We start from the raw sequence: 20,502 nt of genomic DNA, 5'->3' as shown, positions 1-20,502 counted from the left end.
CCTCTTTTTTTTTTCAAAGTTCTCCTCTATTGTTCACCAACAATAAACTAAATGTTAACAGTTACTTTTTGTACTCCTAACAATTAATGAAAACACCACTAATTATCAAACATACGATTAGGTGCATATTGGCATACCTCCCTCACTTATTTTACAACATAGATTAAGGCATATGACAGGGAGAACATGTAGAGGACTTAAAATTAACCTCGGATTAATGAGGTTTCATATTGTAACGTAAACAAATTGTACCTTTCGTGTTATTGTTATCCTTAGAAGCAAGAAGGTATGTCTGAACTTTTGAGCTTCCAGAAAGATGCTCTGCCCTCCAATGGGAGTGTTTATTTTTTCATCTATGATGTTCTGCTTGAAAGGGAGGTGTTTGGTGGGCATCCAGAGGGTGCATGTGTGTTTGCATGTCTGTTGTCATTCGAGTGTGGTAATGTGGTGTGTGTGTGCCTATGCTGTAGATCGGGGTACAAGAACTTGGATTAGATTCTGCATTGTGCCAAGGGTATTTTCTGCCACAGTTCAAGCGTCATCTTCAAGATTATATAACTTGTGGTAGTTAACGGGGCTGGGACAAGATAAAAGATCACTTACAACATATCCTCAATGCCGTGTTCCACCTGAAGTATGCACCTAGGTCACGCTTTGGCTCTCCACATAGTTAAAACCACAACTCTCATCAGCTCTAGCCAGCAGAGCGAGTGGTACACGATCATGGGAGGCATAGTACAAAACATCTGGAGAGCTGCTGGTTGCAGACCCTTGACATAATGCGTTTATTGATGATGGTCAACAAGAACTTATGTAGTAGCGATGGGTGAAGCGCCATGCCTAAAAGAAGAACCAGCTTAGCTGTATAGGCTGGTTCTAGCTTACAGCTAAATGGCACAAGTGCAAGCAATATTTCATCACAGCTACAACAGAGTTTGTACAGCTACAAATGCAAAGTTTAACAATCCGAACAAGCTAGCATTTTAGGCCGTTATATCTTCCAAAAGTGTGACACATTTTCAAAACAAAAATACATATACACATAATATATATTAACAAAGCTTTCTCAAAAATGTGATGAACATAACCTTACCACATCAATGATCTGGAGCAATGAAAGTTGTAATTCCACAAGCAGGGGTTGGGAATCATTGATCACTGGACGTTCGAGGCGATTGTAATTTCTCAGTAATTCTTTGTACAATCTCCTTTGGTATTCTCCTTGATGGGAATCTTAAATAAATGAAAATACATTATTGACAACAATGTCAATCAGAAATCATTGTCTCGAGAATATATATGATTCATTCAGTTAGAATACACATAGAAAGTCGCAACACATAACATACACAACTATTTGTTTAATTATGGTCAACTTTCAGGGAGGGGGCTTAGAGTCACAAATTAGAATTATAAGATCATGCATAATCTGTTCTAGAATTTGATGTGCAATCAGCGAAGATGACTATCAACAACTCAGAGCTCGGAATGCTCCTAGTAGTAAATGTGCAAAAGCATTAAGAAGGATTATATAATACCTAAGTGGTTGAGTGGGTGGCAAATAAATGGGAGTGGTTTGTTCTCACATCCAAAAGTGGCAGCTTGGCCCCTAAATCTGTATTTTGCATTTTTGGAGCCTTTTGTGTGAAGAGTGATTCTACACAGAAGTAATCAGGGCTCTATCTATGCGCCATCTATGCACAACCTTTATACAAGGCATACGTCCAAGGTAAATAGCTTCATGACAGAGTACACACACGCACTTTATGCAAACAGGGTAAGCACGTGTGCCATGGCATGCTGCACACAGTGCACAGAAATATTTCGAAGCATTACACCTACATACATTGAAGTATGTTAGCATATGATCAGACAACAATGCATGTGAAGTTGTGTGGCCATCTCACAGATGAATAGGCGCCATTTATAATCAGAACAATTCATCTGAGGGTAACAATCGGTTCCCCATAGTAAATAAACCCAATCCCAGTTTCAAAATGGCCTCCTGCAGAGCCAAATTTAGATATTTTTATGGTAGGCAGAATCTTCTAATGCAGAATCTTTCCCTGTCATGGGGTTGATTTCTGTGCTTTATTATATTGGATTAAGTACTTGCATAGGGTTGGAACAGGTTTTAACAGCATGGGCCTGAGTTAAAGGGCCAAGCCAAGCAAGGGCGTTTAACGAGGGTCATGGGACATGAACACCCATTCCAGCCCTTGGAAAAGGTGCTAAATGATATTAGCACCCGCCGCAATGAGGTACAAAAAAGGGTGGGGACAGTGGGGGGAAGATGGCCTTCTTGTGTTTATCCATTTATATGTCACACCTTTTCAGATCATGGTTTCTACATTTATTGTGTTGCAGACACTGAGGTTGATACTTTTCGCTTTATTTTACATGTTTAACCCGTAGGAAAATCTTTTTTTTTTATTGAAAGCAACTGTTTCCAAATGCTTGGCTGGCCATGGAGGGTTAGACCACAGTAAGGATGGATAGATAGTTAAATGAGGTACTTGAAGATGTGGGGTGAAATATAGCCCCTGAATGCTAGAATTCAAGAGGCCAGAGTCATTAGTAAAAGCCCACAGAAGTTTAAGAACTATTTAACCAAACGCAGGTCTAAAATCTAAAGGAAAGAAAGTGAGCCCAAGTCAAAAGTGTGAAAATATGTGCAATGCATTTCAGAAAGGAAAAGAAAGACATACGGCTGATAATGCCATGTTATTCAATTCATGGAGTGCTGCATTCATACATAAAGAAACAGCAGTGCGCACATTATCCTCAATAAATACCAGATTGTGCTCCAAGTAGTTAAAGTGAAATCGAGCTCCTTGCATGTAGAAGAAATAAAAGATTTTCCTGTTTGTTTTTTCCCTCATCCAAATGACAGTATGCAGAGAAAACGCTCACTAGACTTTCAAAGTTTGAACATCGTTTTCTCATATAACTGCCCTATACATATGGACAATCCAGAAGTGATACTCATGTATTTTGAAACTGTGAATGCCTTATACAATGTCATTGAATTGCATTGGGTGCGAGTTTAAAAGCCTTTTGCTTGCAGGTTAGATTTCTCCAAACATGAAACTTAACCTCCAATACCTTTGCTCTGCTGCCCTGAAGAGAGGGGTCTGGTTGTCATCATCAATCAGAGCCCTTACTTAAAAACATAAGAAAGAAATACACTTCTTAGATGTAAACCACGGTAAGGACTGATAAGCCCATGTCTGTTCTTTCAGCAGAAGTGACCTTGAGGTCACAATTCCCATGCAAGTGTCCATTTAAGAGTTGCTATCCAGGGTCTCACAGGTCTGGAAAAGATGAACATGAGCTAGCCTCCGCTAGTCACATGTTTAAGGATAAATGAAACTGAGAGGAACAAGGGTGGGGGCTGGAGTGAAAACTGCCTGTGAAACTGCAATTTGATTAATAGAAAAATGCCTTTTGTTGCATAGAAAAGGGAAACGTATGGCCACAATGGTCATTCCAGATTTTTATTGAAGGTGAAAGTCACCCCTTTGAACCATGCTAACATTATTTTTGTGTGATAAACATATCTAAAGTTATGAGCGAAAATTTGATTCAGACCGTCCCTTGATTCTGAGAGATTTGAAAGTTGGTATGAGCGTGATGGAAATATTTAACATGAGGACTATAAAGTGGCACATTTTTCACTGCTATGGCTCCTGAGTAAATGAAGAAAAACCGTGTCCCTGCATATTAACGGAATGCTGACTTCAAACTAGCATCATCTGATTTGCCTTATAATGTAGTTCTTAAAAATATATTCATACATGTAAACATTAGAAAATGTAGGTTACTTGCCATGTTGAGAGATTTTTGAGTCTTAAAACATGCTGTGCCCACCTGTCAAAGTGGGATGATGAAGCTTTCTCCTCCCACATAACTCACTCCCCCCATCTCGTTGTCCTATTAGCACACAGGTGGGAGGTGGGTAGTGAAAACCAGCCAGTCCCTTTCGCGAGAATCATGACAAGTTTTTGATGTCATTTGCCCTATAAGTAGATCACTTTGCATTAGAATTGGAATTTTCCACTTAATCCGGGAGGCAACCTACTGAAATAAATGATGGTAAATGTCCCAGGGACAGATCAGGGATACCCAAGCTCTGATGGTGTCCATGAAACCATGGCAATACATGTGTGCTGCTGATCGGGAAGATTTTGGATAATGATGAAAAACCATACTAGAGATCATCATCAGGCAGTGTGAGGAAGACATGTCAATTATTTTGTTGATATGGCCACAATTTTTAGAATTACGAAGACGATACCTATCTCCATGTTTTAAATTCAATGGAATAAGGACATGCAAAGCTGTAATAAGTCATAGCATGAATTGCAACAAAAATTTCTTTTTATGTCAGTTCGTTTAATTTTTTATAAGGACTGGTTGTTTTAATTAATTACAATGTTACTCTTGTTTCTGGTTATAAATGGAAAGTGTATTGAGTATTAGAGAGGTATACATTTACAAATGTATTGATTTTTGAAGATTGTTATATTGGTTTTGAATATATGTTTTAATGTTTGTGTTAGTTTTTGTAAATGAAGAAATTCAAAATAAAATTGATTGATTATGATAATAGAGATGCACATTTAGAGGGCCTGACATTTTTGTTAGTCTTTGCTGGTCTTACCAGTAAATTGTTAACATGTTATGACTTAATGTTAAAACCATACATGACCATGGTTGATCATAGATAGCAATATGTACCTCAGAAGTACACTCTTTGAGAAGGTATTATTTTAACTGTCTTTTTCCAATAAAACATTTTACTCTTAACAAGACCAGTATCACTTCAGTCAAACAATCACTGGAAAAGCAGACATCACACCAAAGCATGGAAAGCCAAATTTGTATGACAGAGCACAGTTTTCCTTTTAGTAACATGCATCTGCTTAGTGCAAATTCACACATTTCTTAACAATACTATGATGATTTTAACAAATTCTATAGTGAAATGATCACAACAATGTAACATGGAAAAATACAACATAATTATACACTGTGTACTGTGAGAAACCTCAGGGTTTTCTCACTCCTAGACACCTTGGATCCTCTGCGCAGGTGCCCAGGGAAAGGCCATCGCTATTGAATCTTGAGCCTGGGGGCGGAGAAGCGAAAGAGGAACACCTGGGTGGAGGGCCCTTGGGGACTGGCAGTGGGGTACCCTTGGGCGAGACAAGGTATCCTCCTTTCCCTATTGACAGCCAACCCAACCCTTGCCCAGCCTTTATGGGCTTTTACAAGTCAACTCCCCTCATTTCCACTCAATTGACATTTGACAGTACTGGGACGAAGAAGAGGCAACTAAGAGCAATGAAGACTATGCTCTTTTACCACTCTATTACTAGGATGAGGAAGATGCCTGCTAAAAACAGTGAAGGTCAGGCATGTCCCTTTAATTGTGGTCAGGCAAGGTTGATTAATCATCCTCACCTGTAGCCAGTCAAGGGGCTGCTGGTGTATAAATGGAGCCATGCCCAACCACAGAGGGGAACAACAGAAGGACCGGGAGGCAGGTGCAAACAGCAGATAACACTACAGCATGGTGTGGGAGCTGGGATTACCTGTATTAGATTGAAGAAGGTGAAGGGAGACATGTGGGAAGGCTGCCTCTTTCCTTCCTGCTTGAAGTGGTCATTCCCCTGTGGTGGAGGACCACCACAGGAGTGTCTGAGGGGCAGGAATTGAAGCTCTGACACTAAAAGTCCTGACTAGGAGCATTTAATTTCAAGGTTGTTAGAATTGTGTGACTTGGAACTTGGGGAAAGGAACCCCGAGTACTGACAAGGAACATTTAATTTCAAGGTTATTTGAATTGTGTGATTTGGAAATTGGGGAAACAAACACAGACTCCTAACTTGGGGGAAGGAAACCCTGAGATCTGAATAATACACTAATATCCTCAATCCAAGAAAGTGAATTTTGAAACTTTTCTTTGTGGAACTGTTTATATATATATATAGGGGAAGGGAGCAGAAATAAGCGGTGAGCTGGAAGGAGCTCAGAACCTTATGTTGAACTTGCTGACATCTGTACATATTGTATAGATTAGTTGTGAGGGCAAGCATAGGTTTTGGACACAGACATATTCCTAAATTGAACTCTTTGACTCAGACTTTCCTTGGTTTTATTTAGGTAGGGAAATCCCACCTTAGCATAGGGCAAGTTAAGCATTTTTCCATCCTGACCTGTAGTTAAAACAAATATTTTTGAATTTGGGATCTGTTGTCTGTGTCCTTCTCCATGATGCCTTTACAGTACTATTACAGGAATGTATTCATTCATGTTGGCATGAACATGCAACTTACCGTTAATTGTGCAAAGAATTGTGGCTATACAAATTGATTGAGCCCCAGGGAACAGAGCATGCAGTTCTCTAGCCTAGCTCAAATGTCACACTAATTGTACAAAGAGATTGATTTAAATGAACTAGCATTTTAGAAATGAAGGAAATAGGATGTTGGGGTGAAATTAATTTGAATTTTGAAAGGGCAGAGTTTCAGAGTTCGGGTTCCTTTAAAGAGGTGTTGCGAGACACTAACAAGAGTTTTATTGTTAACATAAATGAATACACGTTTTGCTCCCAAACATTAACACCAGACCATTTAATAATTCTCGAAGAAAAAATTGGCAAACAAAATAAAAGATCCACTTTCATGGTTCATGGACATGTCATGGTCATATTCCACTTAGCACACTCAAGGCTGACCACACATGACAATGATTATATGCCCAAGTTACATGGACAGTGGTTATAGACGTAATAAACATAATTCATAGGCATACCAGAAACAAAAATGCCATGGATACAATTCAGTAATTAACATGTTTATACATGTTCAACTGTCTATTCATGATTGCATGGACAAACTTAGATAGGATGGCCCACTAAAATGTACAGCCTGGCAAAGGGCACTGTCACCCATTTCGTGTGGCTATTGTAAACTTATCTGACACACAAAGCTAGTGCTCCCAGGCATTTAACGCTGCAATAAATAGCCATACGTAATGGCTGAACATCTGAGCTGTTACAAGTTCGCCCAGTAAACTCCAAATCCTTCCATTTATAACAGACTTAATTCCTAGGCATTTGCCCTATTTATAATTTACAATTAAATGTCAGACTGAGCAAACCTCAAAGCACTGGCTAAATGTCTGCACTTAGACAGAGCAAGTGTTCCATGCATACGTTGATTACACAAATATTTTGCTAGGCATTGATGGGGATCATAAAATGGTTAAAAGGGAATTGCCCACATGCGTGTCCACTGTTAGCAAGTCGTGCAAACCGTTTCAAGATAACACATTTGTAGCATTTAGGGTTCTTAATAATACGTAGGGACCAGACTGGGGGCAGATATATATATAAAAGGAAGTTAGATTTATTTGTTACAGGGAAGTTATGGAAAGAGGGAAGGGGCACAAGGTAGAAACATCTTTATCCATCTCTCTCCCATCCTGTGTATCCCAACTGTCTCCACTGGAACCTTGATGTAGAGCAGGTTCCAGTCACCAGGCAACATTCCAATGCTTGCATCTGTGCACCAATACAAGCAGCATACTACACATCCCCTTTCTTTATAACAGATACACACACCAACAACAAGCACTGAACAGGAACTCACACCAGACCACCAAAACAAACATTCATCACCCTCACAATTACTAACCACTTTCTCAACCCTTTCAGCGTCCATCTACATTTGCGTAACTAACGTTCCCCAACCATTATAAATATCACAAACCAACCATATATCCAGAACTGCCACCACTGGATCTCATAACTGCCACTTACGAGCACAAACCACATACTAACCACATTCCATCACCTTCACGGCTCATACAGCACGACTTACACTCTTTCCACTCCGCCTGCCACATGGAGTCTCGGGTCTGCCACACCCGCAGCACTAACATGCATTTACACGCAACCAACCAAATACACAAACTGACATTCTATAACCTTAGCAATACACCAACATACCATACAACACAACCTCTCATTCACACCACAAAGAACCTGCAAAACATGAAAACGTAGGAAAATCAAGAAAAGATACAAACTACACAAAGATCACATATAAACAGCGTAACTTCATAGGCGCAGTACGTGAAAAGAACACTAGAATAGGAAGTTGGCCATACAACCCATCAAGTGTACAGATCTTGCAGACACAAATACATCCAGAAACTATATGCGCAAAAATCCATAAAATTTCATTTCACTTTGAAAAGTGTGGATCCATTTCATCTTATCACCAGACACACCACATGCGCTGGACACTTACAAATTGCCACTAGCATGGCTCACAGCCATTGCCCATACATACTCATCATACTCTTCAAAGAGCTTATCATTAGGGCCTATTACATCCAAATCCACTCATAACAGAGGCGCAACCTATTTTACTACATATGCATATGCAATTCACTAAAACTCACATCACTCATATTGATATACCAAAATGTACTGAGGATACTCATACACTCCATATAATCAGGGGCTTGCAATTCACCTAACCTTTAATGTCACACCTATTACATTTGTCAGCACAAACAAAACAAAACATACTATAATGTTATCACGATACTTTTTCTACTTTACCATAGTGTGCAGTTTTTCAAAACCATTAAGCCACTGTCTATAGATGACTTTATGTCCATATTCACCCTGCAAATATTGAAAACTGTTAAACACCTATCATACAACCTGTTGCATTTTCCTAACACCATTTTAATACTATTATGCACAAACCATGCATTTCACATTAATTCCATATCTCATCCATTGTCATTGCCAACTCACTGCCAAAATCATAGCACCTTCCCAGCCAGGCGCCAAACTCTCACTAGCACATATGACCTATGGTTACTTCCTCTTAGTCCTGCACTGCTAGTTAAAGTACATTCATATAACAACATTAATTTAAAAGGACACATTTACTCAAACATTAAGTTGAGAAGTCCATAAATTGCTCATTGGTATTATGCAGAGTGCCTCTTATTGCTAAGAGATGTTTTTAATTAAAAAAAAGTACTTTATTTCCTAGACATCACACCGATCCAGATGCTGCAGCCCGATAAATCACTTTCTTTTTCTCCTCTTTGCGTGAAACATACAAAAAAGTGTTGATATGCTCCCCATTTAACCTTAGCACAGTCATGCTAACCGGAGCCACTAAAAGAACAGCACTTCACTAACATGGCCCACTTCATAACAAGTTCCCGTCTTGTCTTCCCAATTGCCGAGACACAAGAACAAAAGCAGTACCTTTGCATACTGTCAGCAGCGGAGGCGACAGCATTCCTCTCTTTTATTTCCACAGCAGTTTCCATGTGCCTTTTATTCTGCCCTTCAAATGCTGCTTTACTCTATCACCGCAGCTCTTCTCAGCCGATACATTCATGACATTTTTTTTTTTTACCGGAGAGTGACAGCTAAGCTTCGCTAATGACAGCTCCTTCACACTGCAGCTCTCTCCTTTTCCGCCTACGTCACGGCGTTAGAGGACGTAGCTGGGGCAATTCCTCTATTGTTTCCCATAAGAACAAAGAAACAAAAACAGAAAAATATGTTTCTCCGTTTGCCGGCATGAGTCAGAATGCACAGGATCCAGCATTCTAAGGATCTCCAATACCCCTGCAACATTCTTGTACGTCATCATTAGCTTCTCCGGTCCTGAGCCAAACAGAGCTCCTCAAAGGAACCCTTTCCCAACGGTCACATGAAGCTCCAGTGAACTGCACTTCAGACCCCCAGCAGCCCACACTTGCAGCGCCAGTGCTCACATTTTTAAAATGCCTTTACTAGGCAAAGATCATTAGGCTAAACAGCACAAGGCGATTTCACCATTTAAAAGTTGTTTCATGTCCATACCACAACCCTCATTACTGCAGATGTTAATTTCATTTTTAAAGTAACACATTTTACAGTGCTCTGCAGTACTTTATTTTACTGTAAACTGGTAGCTGGAAAAACACTTGCTGCATTTTCTTGGCTGCCATTCATCATAGCAGTAATGTACACCATTTTTACAGTCCTTTAAGCAGTTTCTTTCTGTACTGCACTGCACTTGCTGCCCCCTTAATTTTGCTTAATGACTTTCCTTTCCTCTTCACATCTGCTCTTTTCAGTCATTCTTTCACAACATTTACAGTACCTTATTTTCCTTGTGAAAGGTAGGGGGAAGGCAGGCATTTTCAGCTCAACACTTCTTTGGCTGCCTGCAAGGGAGAATGTGTATTCCCATCCCCAACAGGACTTATGCCACGCCGAATTCAGGGCATCTTCTCCACTGCTGGCCTCACCAGCTTCATTTCTGTGGGCACTTTTCATCATTTCTGCTTCACCACTGGGCGCCAGCACACCACTGGACTACCAACTGCCTTCAGTGGTCCTCCTCTAAGAGCATCCTCATCGCCACTGTAGCATTTAGGGGTTCTTAATAATACGTAGTGACCAGACTGGAGGCAGATATATATATAAGAGGAAGTTAGCTTTATTTGTTACAGGGAAGTTATGGAAAGAGGGAAGGAGCACAAGGTAGAAACATCTTTATCCATCTCTCTCCCATCCTGTGTATCCCAACTGTCTCCACTGGAACCTTGATGTAGAGTAGGTTCCAGTCACCAGGCAACATTCCAATGCTTGCATCTGTGCACCAATACAAGCAGCATACTACAACATTCCTCTGCTGTGGGGAGCCCAGATCTTTGGCCTCAGTTATTGAGCCACTGCCCACTTGTAGTGGCCTTTGTCAGGAACCTGGGTTTCTTCTTTGAAGAATAGCGTAACGTGACTCCCTAGATAGGCTATGTGATGCAATCATGCTTCTGACAATTAACACAAAGCACAGTGTGATGAACATTTGCTGTGAGGTAGACTGTTCAATAGAACAGCTAACATCAAATTTATTATTAATAAATATTGCCTGGCCTTGCAGACAACATGGTTTCTCATCAGCATGCAAGACTGACTTAAGGAGGACTAGGGTCTCATTAGAATTCATAATATCCTGCAGCTCTGGGTAATGTTACAATTTGCACCTGTGCTGCTGGCAAATCCCAAATAGTGGGGAACAAAAAAAAAGAAAGTTAATTCAGGAATGGCCTCCAAGCAACAGGAGCTCGGTAACCTGCGGACGGAAGCCTGTTTTCTATTTTGGTAATCTGAAGCTGAAACAGAGAGGGACGGAGGTACCAGCATCATTTAATGAAGCAGGAGGAGCAGAGCAGATTGGCCAAGGGGGAAGCGGCAGAGCAAGTAAGGGGACAGAGGGTGGAGGAAAAGTGGTAACGGAGCATGCAATAAATTCCAAGATGAATAGTGCTAGTCCAGCAAATATTGCCCAGAGGGTCTTGTTCCTCATTGGACCAGATGAAGCAAACATTCTACTGGAGATGCTAATGACCATATATTGGTTTACTGCAACATGTTCTGGATCAACTTCAGACAATCCAAAATGCTGTCTTGCAGGGTCTTCTGAAGATACCCAAACCACCCCAGCTCTGGATCAGTTTCATTAGATCCCATTAAGGGAAATAATTGGCTTTAAAATCTGCTATCTGACGCATAGAGCTGATCACCATCCTAATAGCAACTCTGTGGGGGAAACGTTTAGGATATCTACACCTGATCACCCCCTGCAATCTAATACTGACTTTCTCCTGTTCACCCCTAAAATCAGTTTAACAAAGTGGGATGGTTGGTATTTTTTAGTTTGTTTCCTCCTTCCATGAGAAATGCCCCCTCTACCATCTGGCTACATAAAGGATAATTTTACATTTCGTAGGGCCTTGAAAACATTACTGTTCACATAAACATTTCTTAGATCCTCTATAGGTTCCCTGCAAGATGCCTCTGTGAATCCAATGTTTCAGGCTTAACAACGACATTTAACATAACATAACCTAACATAAAAAAACTTTCAAGAAGATGTTCTTACACCAATGTCTTCTTCTCAGGGAGACATGCAATCTTGTCACCTACCGAGTATTCCAGAATACAAATGTTTTGTCCCAATTCACTTTGAGGTTTCCTGATAATATGATTCCAGCCTTGGCGCTCAAATTAATCAAGAGTTTGCAGTAGGGTGAGGGAGGAGAAGATAGCGTCTAGGGTCTTTCTTGATTATCTGCACTTTGTCCTACAAGGTGATTCGGTTGATGATCCCAGTTCATTAGGAGGTGGAATGGCTGCAACTTAGGGAGCTCGGCTCAGTAAATAAGTTCTATTTGGAGCTGTACATACCAATGTTTTCCATGTTTTTTTTATTTTACTCTCAGTGGGGAGGTTCGTGGCATAGATAATTGTAGGTTGGTGCAGTTGGAGGTGTTCTAGTGAGTTCACAACACATACTTGTGAGTGATCTTGCAGCAGTTATGTATGTGTGTCAATTGCATCCTTCCTCTACCTACTCTATCACCCCCTTAATTCACTTTCTTTGTTTCCGTATATCGACCTGCAAACTGTCAAGTATATTTGCTTTCATAGAATTGTCTACCCAGTTTCTTTTTGGGGACTTTCTGTAAAGCAGGTTTGAAGTAAGTTGCACGATAAGGCCTTCATTTTTTAAAATGTAATTAAGCATAGCATATTCTCATGGTCAACATCACTAGTTAGGTTCCCTGTAATCCCTACTTATGGGCCTGAGCTGGTACTTGGTAATAGGGTTTGATCCTCCTTTTCAAAAAACAAAGGGGAAAGAAAAAGGTGTAAACAACTGTTGGTCAGCGACCATGGCAGAGGAGATGAAGTAGCTTGAGGAGAAGAAGAACCAGTGAGCTAAGGGCTCTCAACAGATAGCAGGGGATTTGAGAAAGCAAGCACCTGGAATACAAAGTGCCCTCCTGACAGCCATCAGGATGCATGGCCCTACAGATGATCATGGCTTTTAGGATGGCAATGGTGCACTCTGGAGCACATTTTAAACAAATGAGTAATTTTGCTGTGGAGTCCCATTACCTGTTTACATACACACCACCAAATGTTTATCATTTGCACTTCAGAGTGCAAAAATGCAGGATAAAATGAGTCGTACACACGTGTACGCTGCAATTTGCTCGTAACTTTGGCACGCCATCATGCAAATTGAGTAAACTCTGCTTGGCATCCCTACATACCAGTCAGTGTTTACTTTTAATTGTGAGCGCTGCTTGCCATGCTCACAATTACAATTAAATGTTACCTGTTATATGAGCTTGTCATGGAAACATTATATTGTATTTGTACATGCTGCCTGCTATGCGAGCATGGCAAGCAGTGTGTACAATGCATCCCTAAGCCACAGCACAACCAAATCCCTATAGACGTTTAAACAGGTCGATGTTTAGCCATATGACTGTAAATTCAATTTTCGTCCTAGCAGCATATTAGCCGGACAGATTGCGAAGCAAAGATATACAACCCACTTTCCCCAGTCACTGAATCATACCTTCATGGGCATCAGAAAATAGCAGCGCTATCCCCTATTGCCACCACACCTGCTCCTTGCTCAGCACCTTTAAAAGAAAATGGATGAGCATAACCTAAAAAGTCGTTTTGCATTATCTCCGTAAAGAAAACACAACCACGATGCAGATTATACTTATAAAGAGGAAGAGATATTTACTTGTACTAGTTTCTGCCAAAAACCTATTGGGATTAAGACTCCGACACAGGGAAAGCATTGCTCTGATCTTCTACAATCACCTTGTGTTACCTAAATACTCTGAATTTCGTCTCAAATACCTTCAAATATTCACTATATTACTGGAAATTCATATGTATAAATATTCACAAATTAGAAATGTAAACATTATGCCAGAGATTTATGTTAATCAAGGAGCATGTGAGGCACAGTAAGTTTCTCTCCCCAGCCAATGGATGCCATTAGTACAAGAATACAGATGGGTAAGCACTACTGGAATTAGAGTAGATACTGCAAGTATTCAGTCAATCAAATAGCTTTACTAGGGACACGCCAATGCTATACACGTGTGCAAAGATCTAGAAAGGAGTTTCTTGTCCGGGAGATCAGCCACAAAATATGTTTACATTTTTTTCAAAGGTGAAAGGCAGACGAGGAGATGAGAGACTGTGCAAGAGGTTGCAATGCATTCCAGCTACTCATTCTGCTGTCATGAATCTGGGGTGGGTCCACTTTTCTACGTTATCCTCGACATGATGTCTAAATAGTTGCCTAATTTCACTTGTACCTGCAGATAAGGGTTTTCAGTTATTAATTGTACTCGTGGACTCTCAAAAAGGATTGTTTCGTGGATTGGGGCCAATGGAAGATCCTACCGGATGGCCGAGGCAATACTCAACTTTAGAAACTGGCAGTGACTGTTGTTCCATCACTCCCTACGGTTTGTGGAAGCTGGCATGTTGGACGATCTGTAGCTATTGCACTGGAAGAGGAGGATGTAGGTGGTTTTAGTTGAAAAATCCGGTATGTAGGTATGTAGCCAGTAAGGTGATTGTTATGCTGTATAATAAAAAGCGTTTGCCAGCATATTCTAGGACTGGTTTTATTTACTATTCTAAACTGAAGCCCTAGAATATTTGGAAAAGTACTTGATTTTCTTCAGAGTGTACATATGTGTAAATGTTGGCCCTTGGCAACATTTTCCTTGGGCACTTTGTCACTGTACACAATGTGGGCTAGAGGTTCGATCTTATTACTGCACTAAATAAATACCCTCTACCCCTCTCACACAAAGCATCAGACTCAGATGAGGCGTGGCGGTACTGGGCCGACACCCTAGGACCACCACTCAAGCAACACACACAAGCACACATATCACCCAACAAACGTGACTGGAAGGTGATAGAGAGGGAAGTGCAGCCATATGCAGGACTGATCCCCCATCCCCAAAATCCGATCTGAATGATAACGGTATGGACTGTTAGATGTAGGACTCCCTGCCAGGAGAGTCTCACACCCACCCCTCAAGGCACACCGTAATTCCCAACACAGTACACCATTCAGTGATCACCTGCAAAGATCATTAGGTGATGGTTATTGTAAAAGGCAGCGATGCACTTTACAAGTACCCATAACATAACATAGCATAACAATTCAAGGTATGAAACTAATTTTAGAGCAGTTAAACCCTTCCATGTTTTTTCCTCTGCAAGCTGCAGGCCCGCCAGAGCAAAAGCTTGTTTGTCAAGGTAAATGGGGCATAGGTGCACTGCAAAGCTTGTTAGTTAAATATGACCAGAAAAAACAATAACATACTGTATTTTATGAAGCAATATGTACAAAGTGACCGCTTAGTTGGCAATACATCATTATGTTCCTCAAATCTCCCAAAAATGTGCAACAATGGAATCAAAATGGATAATTTCAAAACACCAAATAACTCTATTTCTGTATAATACAAATCTAAACATGCCAGTACGAAATAAATCTACCTATGGTGAACCATTGGAAAGAGTCAAATTAGGACAATACCTTAGTATTTTATGGCTCCAGCAATATTATGTGCAGCTGTAGGTATAGATGACTTCAATGGAAGAGGGGCACTCTTCGGAAGGCATCTGTGTAGGGCTTGCCCAATTTCAATAGGAGGCTCAATCAATGCCTGCACCACAAAACTAAAGTTCTCTGAACTTAAGAATCACTTTGTCTTCCTTAAGAGTGCCCGTTTTGCCTTTTCTGTCAGTGACCTCTTTGTAATATGGTATTGCAAAGGTAACGTGGATGACCTAAAACACATTTAGATGTACTGGAATAGAAATTAGAGCACATTTTGTTATTTTTTTTGGTATTACTGTGTCTACTGCTTGGCATTGGCCTGCTACAGTTGCATGGTAGAAGGATTGTAGAAGTGTAGCATAGATTGTGCTGTGCTCTTCTATGTTGCTGCCTATTCCTGTCCATGGAATTGAACGCGTTTGGGCCCATAATGATGCCATGTTAATGGACTTCAGAGGGACTGCAGTTGGTGGGCTGCAGTTGGAGGATGTCTGTCAGTCTGCTGTTGCCCTTTTTAATGATCATTCGTGTAATAACCATTCAAACTATTTTCTCTGTTGAAATCTTGTTCTATGGGAAGAAGACATAGAGCCTAGACTGGCCATGCAGATGGTATAGGAAGATGGGGCTCTTTATAATTGTTACTGAATTCCACAGATGTATATTGGTTCAGTTATTCAGTGAGATAAAGGCGCCGTGAAGGAAAACAGTGAGCAAGACCGTAAGACAAATCCATAGGGGAAAGAAGGAACATAGGTTGATGCCCCATTAGAATGGTTTTAATGAAAATGAGAAGAGACAGTCTGGCCGTCCACAGGTGCTGAGTCCCATTCACGTGACCATAGCGCAGCAAGCATCTGGCAGCGTTTACGAAGGTACCTGCGATTATTTCCTCAGGTTTGCTTGCTTACCTGTCTGTTATTCTTGTCTCATAGTCTGAGTGAGGGGTCGTTATCACTGGATAATTACCCTCCAACAAGTTAAGAGGCAAAGCCAAGGGACGTACGTTTGGAAAGGGTTGTTATCCCAAATGATAATCGTCCCTCCCGAGGTCTGTCAGGCAATTAGCACATTGGGGTAGCAGCAATATGTTTTGGCGGTGAAGTAAATACGTTACTTTAATAGTGAGTAAAGTAAAAAAGAAAAACTTGAAACTAAATGTGGTTTAAATTGTGTGTAAATAACATGGCGTTTTAGTTGTAAACATCGTTAAAGTGGAGTGGGTTTAACATGAGCATGGATTAGGTGTCACATAACACTAAATGGTTTCTCTATAAGAAAGTAAACACGTGTTCTTATGTTTTTGCTTTCTCTTCGGTGAGATGAATTGGATGTTGCTGTAAACTAAAGGCCCTACCATAGAGGAGGTATCTTAATTAAATAAATCTTGACTGTACTTTGCATTGTTGTTTCCATGTCTGTTTTGAAGTCAGAATGTTCAGAATGCAGTCAATACCAATAGTTATTGACTGCACTCTGAACATTCTGGTTAGCGTAGAGGAGGTCAATAATGATCTTCATGTGCTAATATCTCTATGCTGACTCAGCCTCTGTGTAGAGAAAAGGCTGTGAGTTGCCATGAGAGTCACCAATTGGTTCTTGCTTGCACTGGAACACATAGTAGCACAGTCAGGTTGAGTGTGCACTTGAAGAAGTGCCCTCCCAGAAACAAATATAAGGCACTGCAGTTTTACTTGGGGCAACAAAGGTTCTTTGTGCTCGGGCTAACAAACCTCAATGAAAAATCTATTCTGAGCACATTATTTATTTATTTATTTATTATTACATTTGTATTGCACGCCTAATCCTCAGGAATCTGGGCGCAAGTGGTTACAGGTTGTGGAACCTTAAGAAGTTGGTTACATATTCAACAGGCTTAAGAATATGGTTACAGGTTATGCACATCACAGATAATGCATGCTTAAGAATTTGACAACAGGATACGCAAGGCACAGGTGATGCAAGCTTAAGGATTTTGTTACAAGTTGTGCCAATTTACGAAAATGGTTAGTTGGCTTGTAGTAGCTTACATAGATGGATGTAGGTTATGACTATTCGCCTATTTCTTGAAAGAAATTAACACAGCTTTGTGTGTATCTAAGGCACACAAGAGAAATACATCACACTACACTGTGCTTTAGAGTACCACATAAGGAGAACCACAGATATGCTATTAAGCAACCACCTGGCAGCATAACAACTATGGTATGACGCTGTATCAACAGTCATTTTTTTGGCTGTGTTTTTACGAAAACACTTTGCCAAAAAATGTGTTTACATTTTGGGGGTTGGGGGAAGGCAGATAAGGGTTTGAGGGGGTAGGGAACAGTTAAAAATAGTTGGGGGAGCAAGGCCTTGGTGGGGAACACCCAAAAATTATTTAAAACATATTTTGATTACTTTTTTCAACAAAATGCATTAATAAAAACACCCTTTGTAAAAATGACTGTCAATGATATGACATAGAACCAAAAAGTAGTGAGTACTGCATCAATGTCCTGACAGCAACAGAAAACTGATGGAGAAGTGCAGCCCATATCCCAGTTGTCGAGGATGAGATGTTTAAAATGTATTGTTTTGTACAGGCTTTTATCTGTTTTCTTTCCAATTTCTGGTTGTTTTTCATGTCCACAAAGGCCATGGCAATTAATTCTGGTGGAGGGTTATTTTTATACTTTCAAGGAAAGCCATCTCTGAAATAGTCAGCATGAAATTGGAGATATTCAAAATATATTTTAGTTCTTTGCAGATCCAATTTACATGTCAAGAAAAAACAGTATGATCACTGCATTCTATGGGTTCAGTAAGATGAAGTAGACAGAAGGATCCCCCTTTTCTCTCCATCAAAATTTTGACAGGTGGGCATGCACCTGTTTCTGGTCTAAGTGCTTTGATATAAACTCAATATACATTTGATATAAAAAAGATATCCCCAATTTTGTATATCCATTTTATATCAAATGTATATTTTTATAGGAAGTAGGTATAGTTTCATATCAATTGATATAAAATGTATATTTTATCATTTAAGATAAATGAACATACATATTATATCAAAATGCTATAAAGCTGAGACCATCTGGCAGCCGAGTTGTTTGGATGATGGTTGAGGGCAAAGCGAGTTCCGAAGACCGGCACTGTGAATCTAGGGTCTTGGAGAGTGACTCAGTGATGACATCGCAGAGAGGTGCCAATGTGATAGGAAGCGGAAAATGATATCAAACAATGTTGATATTTTTGTTACATAAATATATATGTAAACATTCATATAGAAATTAAGATTTTTAATATAAAAACATATATAAAAATCAATATTAAAATAATATTTTTTATATCCAAATGTATATAGAAAATAATATTTCTTTGATATAACATTTTCATTTAATTGTTTAATATGAAGTTGGCCACCAAAAATGCTATAAAACATGCTTGACATCAATTTTAATATAACAATGTACATCAATTTTATATGAACTGGCTTTGATACAGAGTGTAAATAGAGAATGGCACGGTAGCCCTATGTGAATTTGCTCTATAAGTAAAGGGTGCTTCGCGGAGCCTGTACAATAGTTAAAACTATTGCCGTTCACAAGGCATCTTTCTTTTAAATAATGAAAAACAGTTCACGTTATGAGTAAACTGTGCTTCCCAGAACCCATACAAAAGTCAAACTATTGTCTTTCTGATTCTATAGCACCTCCTGCTCACCTTGCATGTGTCCCTCTGCCGCTCTGTGACCCAACAAACAGTGTGAGACAGGGGAATGATAGAGCTGAGCAGCCGTGAAGCAGCGCTGCTGTGGGTGGGGGTTGTGGGCCAGCGGACTGACTATGAGGAGGTGATCTCCCAGAGGTCCTGCAGCTGCCCACCCAACATCCTGAAAAAACAGCAGAGAGTTAGTGACAAGCTGAGGGTATGCTACAAGATTTGGAGAGTGCCTGGGGTCTTGCAGACATGAGGTGGGGGGCGATAGCTCACAGCTGAAGCTGGTTTCATGGTGCTGGACCCCACAGGACTGTGCACGAATGCACAACAGCAAGATGGCCTGTGGAAGTCTTAATGGATGACTGCACTGATTGGGTAATTGCGTCAAGAGGCCCGGAGTGGAGCCAGAGATTGCTGCCAGTGCGACCCAACCCCTGGTGTGGTCTGGGGCTGGTGGTAAAGTACAGGCGGTCAAGCCTGTTGAGGGAATGGTGCTGGGGAGCAGACGGCATGTTGGAGGGGGCTGTCCCCAGCCGCAGTGTCTGGGAGCTGTGGAGATTGTGGTCTGCAGAGGAACGACAGCTACAAGGGGGATTGGAATCCCTTGACATAAACTTGTGGGCAGAGAGACTACCTTACACCAGCAGGTGAGCACTGCATGCAAAGTGTGCTTCCTGCATGAGCAGCAGTGGTTAGAGCACAAACACGCTCTGGGAGAGAGAACCATGTGTGACAGCTGCTGAAGAGGAGGTTTCCCCACATGATCTCCCAGCTACACCAGCAGGGGGGAAGGAGGTTGCTGGGTCTCCAGGCGCTGGTTGGTGCAGAAGGGTTCAGGAAGCTACTAGTGAGGATCCCACAAGGGGTGGGGTAGCACTTGAAAGGTTGTGAGGAACAGCTGGACAGCGAGCAGTGGTGAGTGGGACAGTGGCCCTCAAAAGAGAGGCGTGAGAGGGGGGTGACAAACCCAGCTGCAGTCCCCTAAAGGCAATGAGATATTTGTGTATTTCCTTCATGGATTGGCCCCACAGGAGCAATACGAATGGCGGGGGGTGGATGCCCAGGAGCTTGCAGTGAACTTCTTTGGAGCAAGACCACATGGAGAATCTTTGTGGCAGTAGGTTTGGCTAACGGGGGACATCAGGAGGCAGAGGAGGTGAGTAGTTCATCTGCAGAGGGGAGCATGGAGCTGAGTGCAGTGCAGCCGTTGGAGAGGAGATGAGGGGGTGAGTGGCTCTGCTAATGGTGGTCCAGGTGGCTTGAATCACCCTAGAAGAAGGGAATTGTGACTGGAATCGGG

The 20,502-nt window shown here is 41.0% G+C and overlaps 1 protein-coding gene across 2 annotated transcripts in view; it reads right to left on the bottom strand.

Moving 5' to 3' along the window:
* LOC138510630 (neuronal acetylcholine receptor subunit alpha-7-like) overlaps positions 1 to 20,502 on the bottom strand; it is a 2,317,401-nt gene that overhangs the window by 1,695,277 nt on the left and 601,622 nt on the right. The window contains exons 1-2 of one of the 2 annotated variants that reach the window (XM_069626423.1): positions 9,305 to 9,463; positions 1,094 to 1,233 (exon numbers count right to left, since the gene is read on the bottom strand). In XM_069626423.1, coding sequence (XP_069482524.1) covers positions 1,094 to 1,233; positions 9,305 to 9,338 — 174 coding nt within the window. In that variant the 5' untranslated portion in view covers positions 9,339 to 9,463. Of the gene's footprint in view, positions 1 to 1,093; positions 1,234 to 9,304; positions 9,464 to 20,502 lie in introns of those variants that run through there. The other variant, XM_069626422.1, reaches the window with a different exon arrangement.

Source organism: Ambystoma mexicanum, chromosome 6p (assembly GCF_040938575.1).
Source record: "Ambystoma mexicanum isolate Mex_15411 chromosome 6p, UKY_AmexF1_1, whole genome shotgun sequence".
NCBI lineage: Eukaryota > Metazoa > Chordata > Amphibia > Caudata > Ambystomatidae > Ambystoma > Ambystoma mexicanum.
The sequence above is the reverse complement of the archived record's forward strand: the minus strand, read 5'-3'. Positions and strand labels throughout refer to the sequence as shown.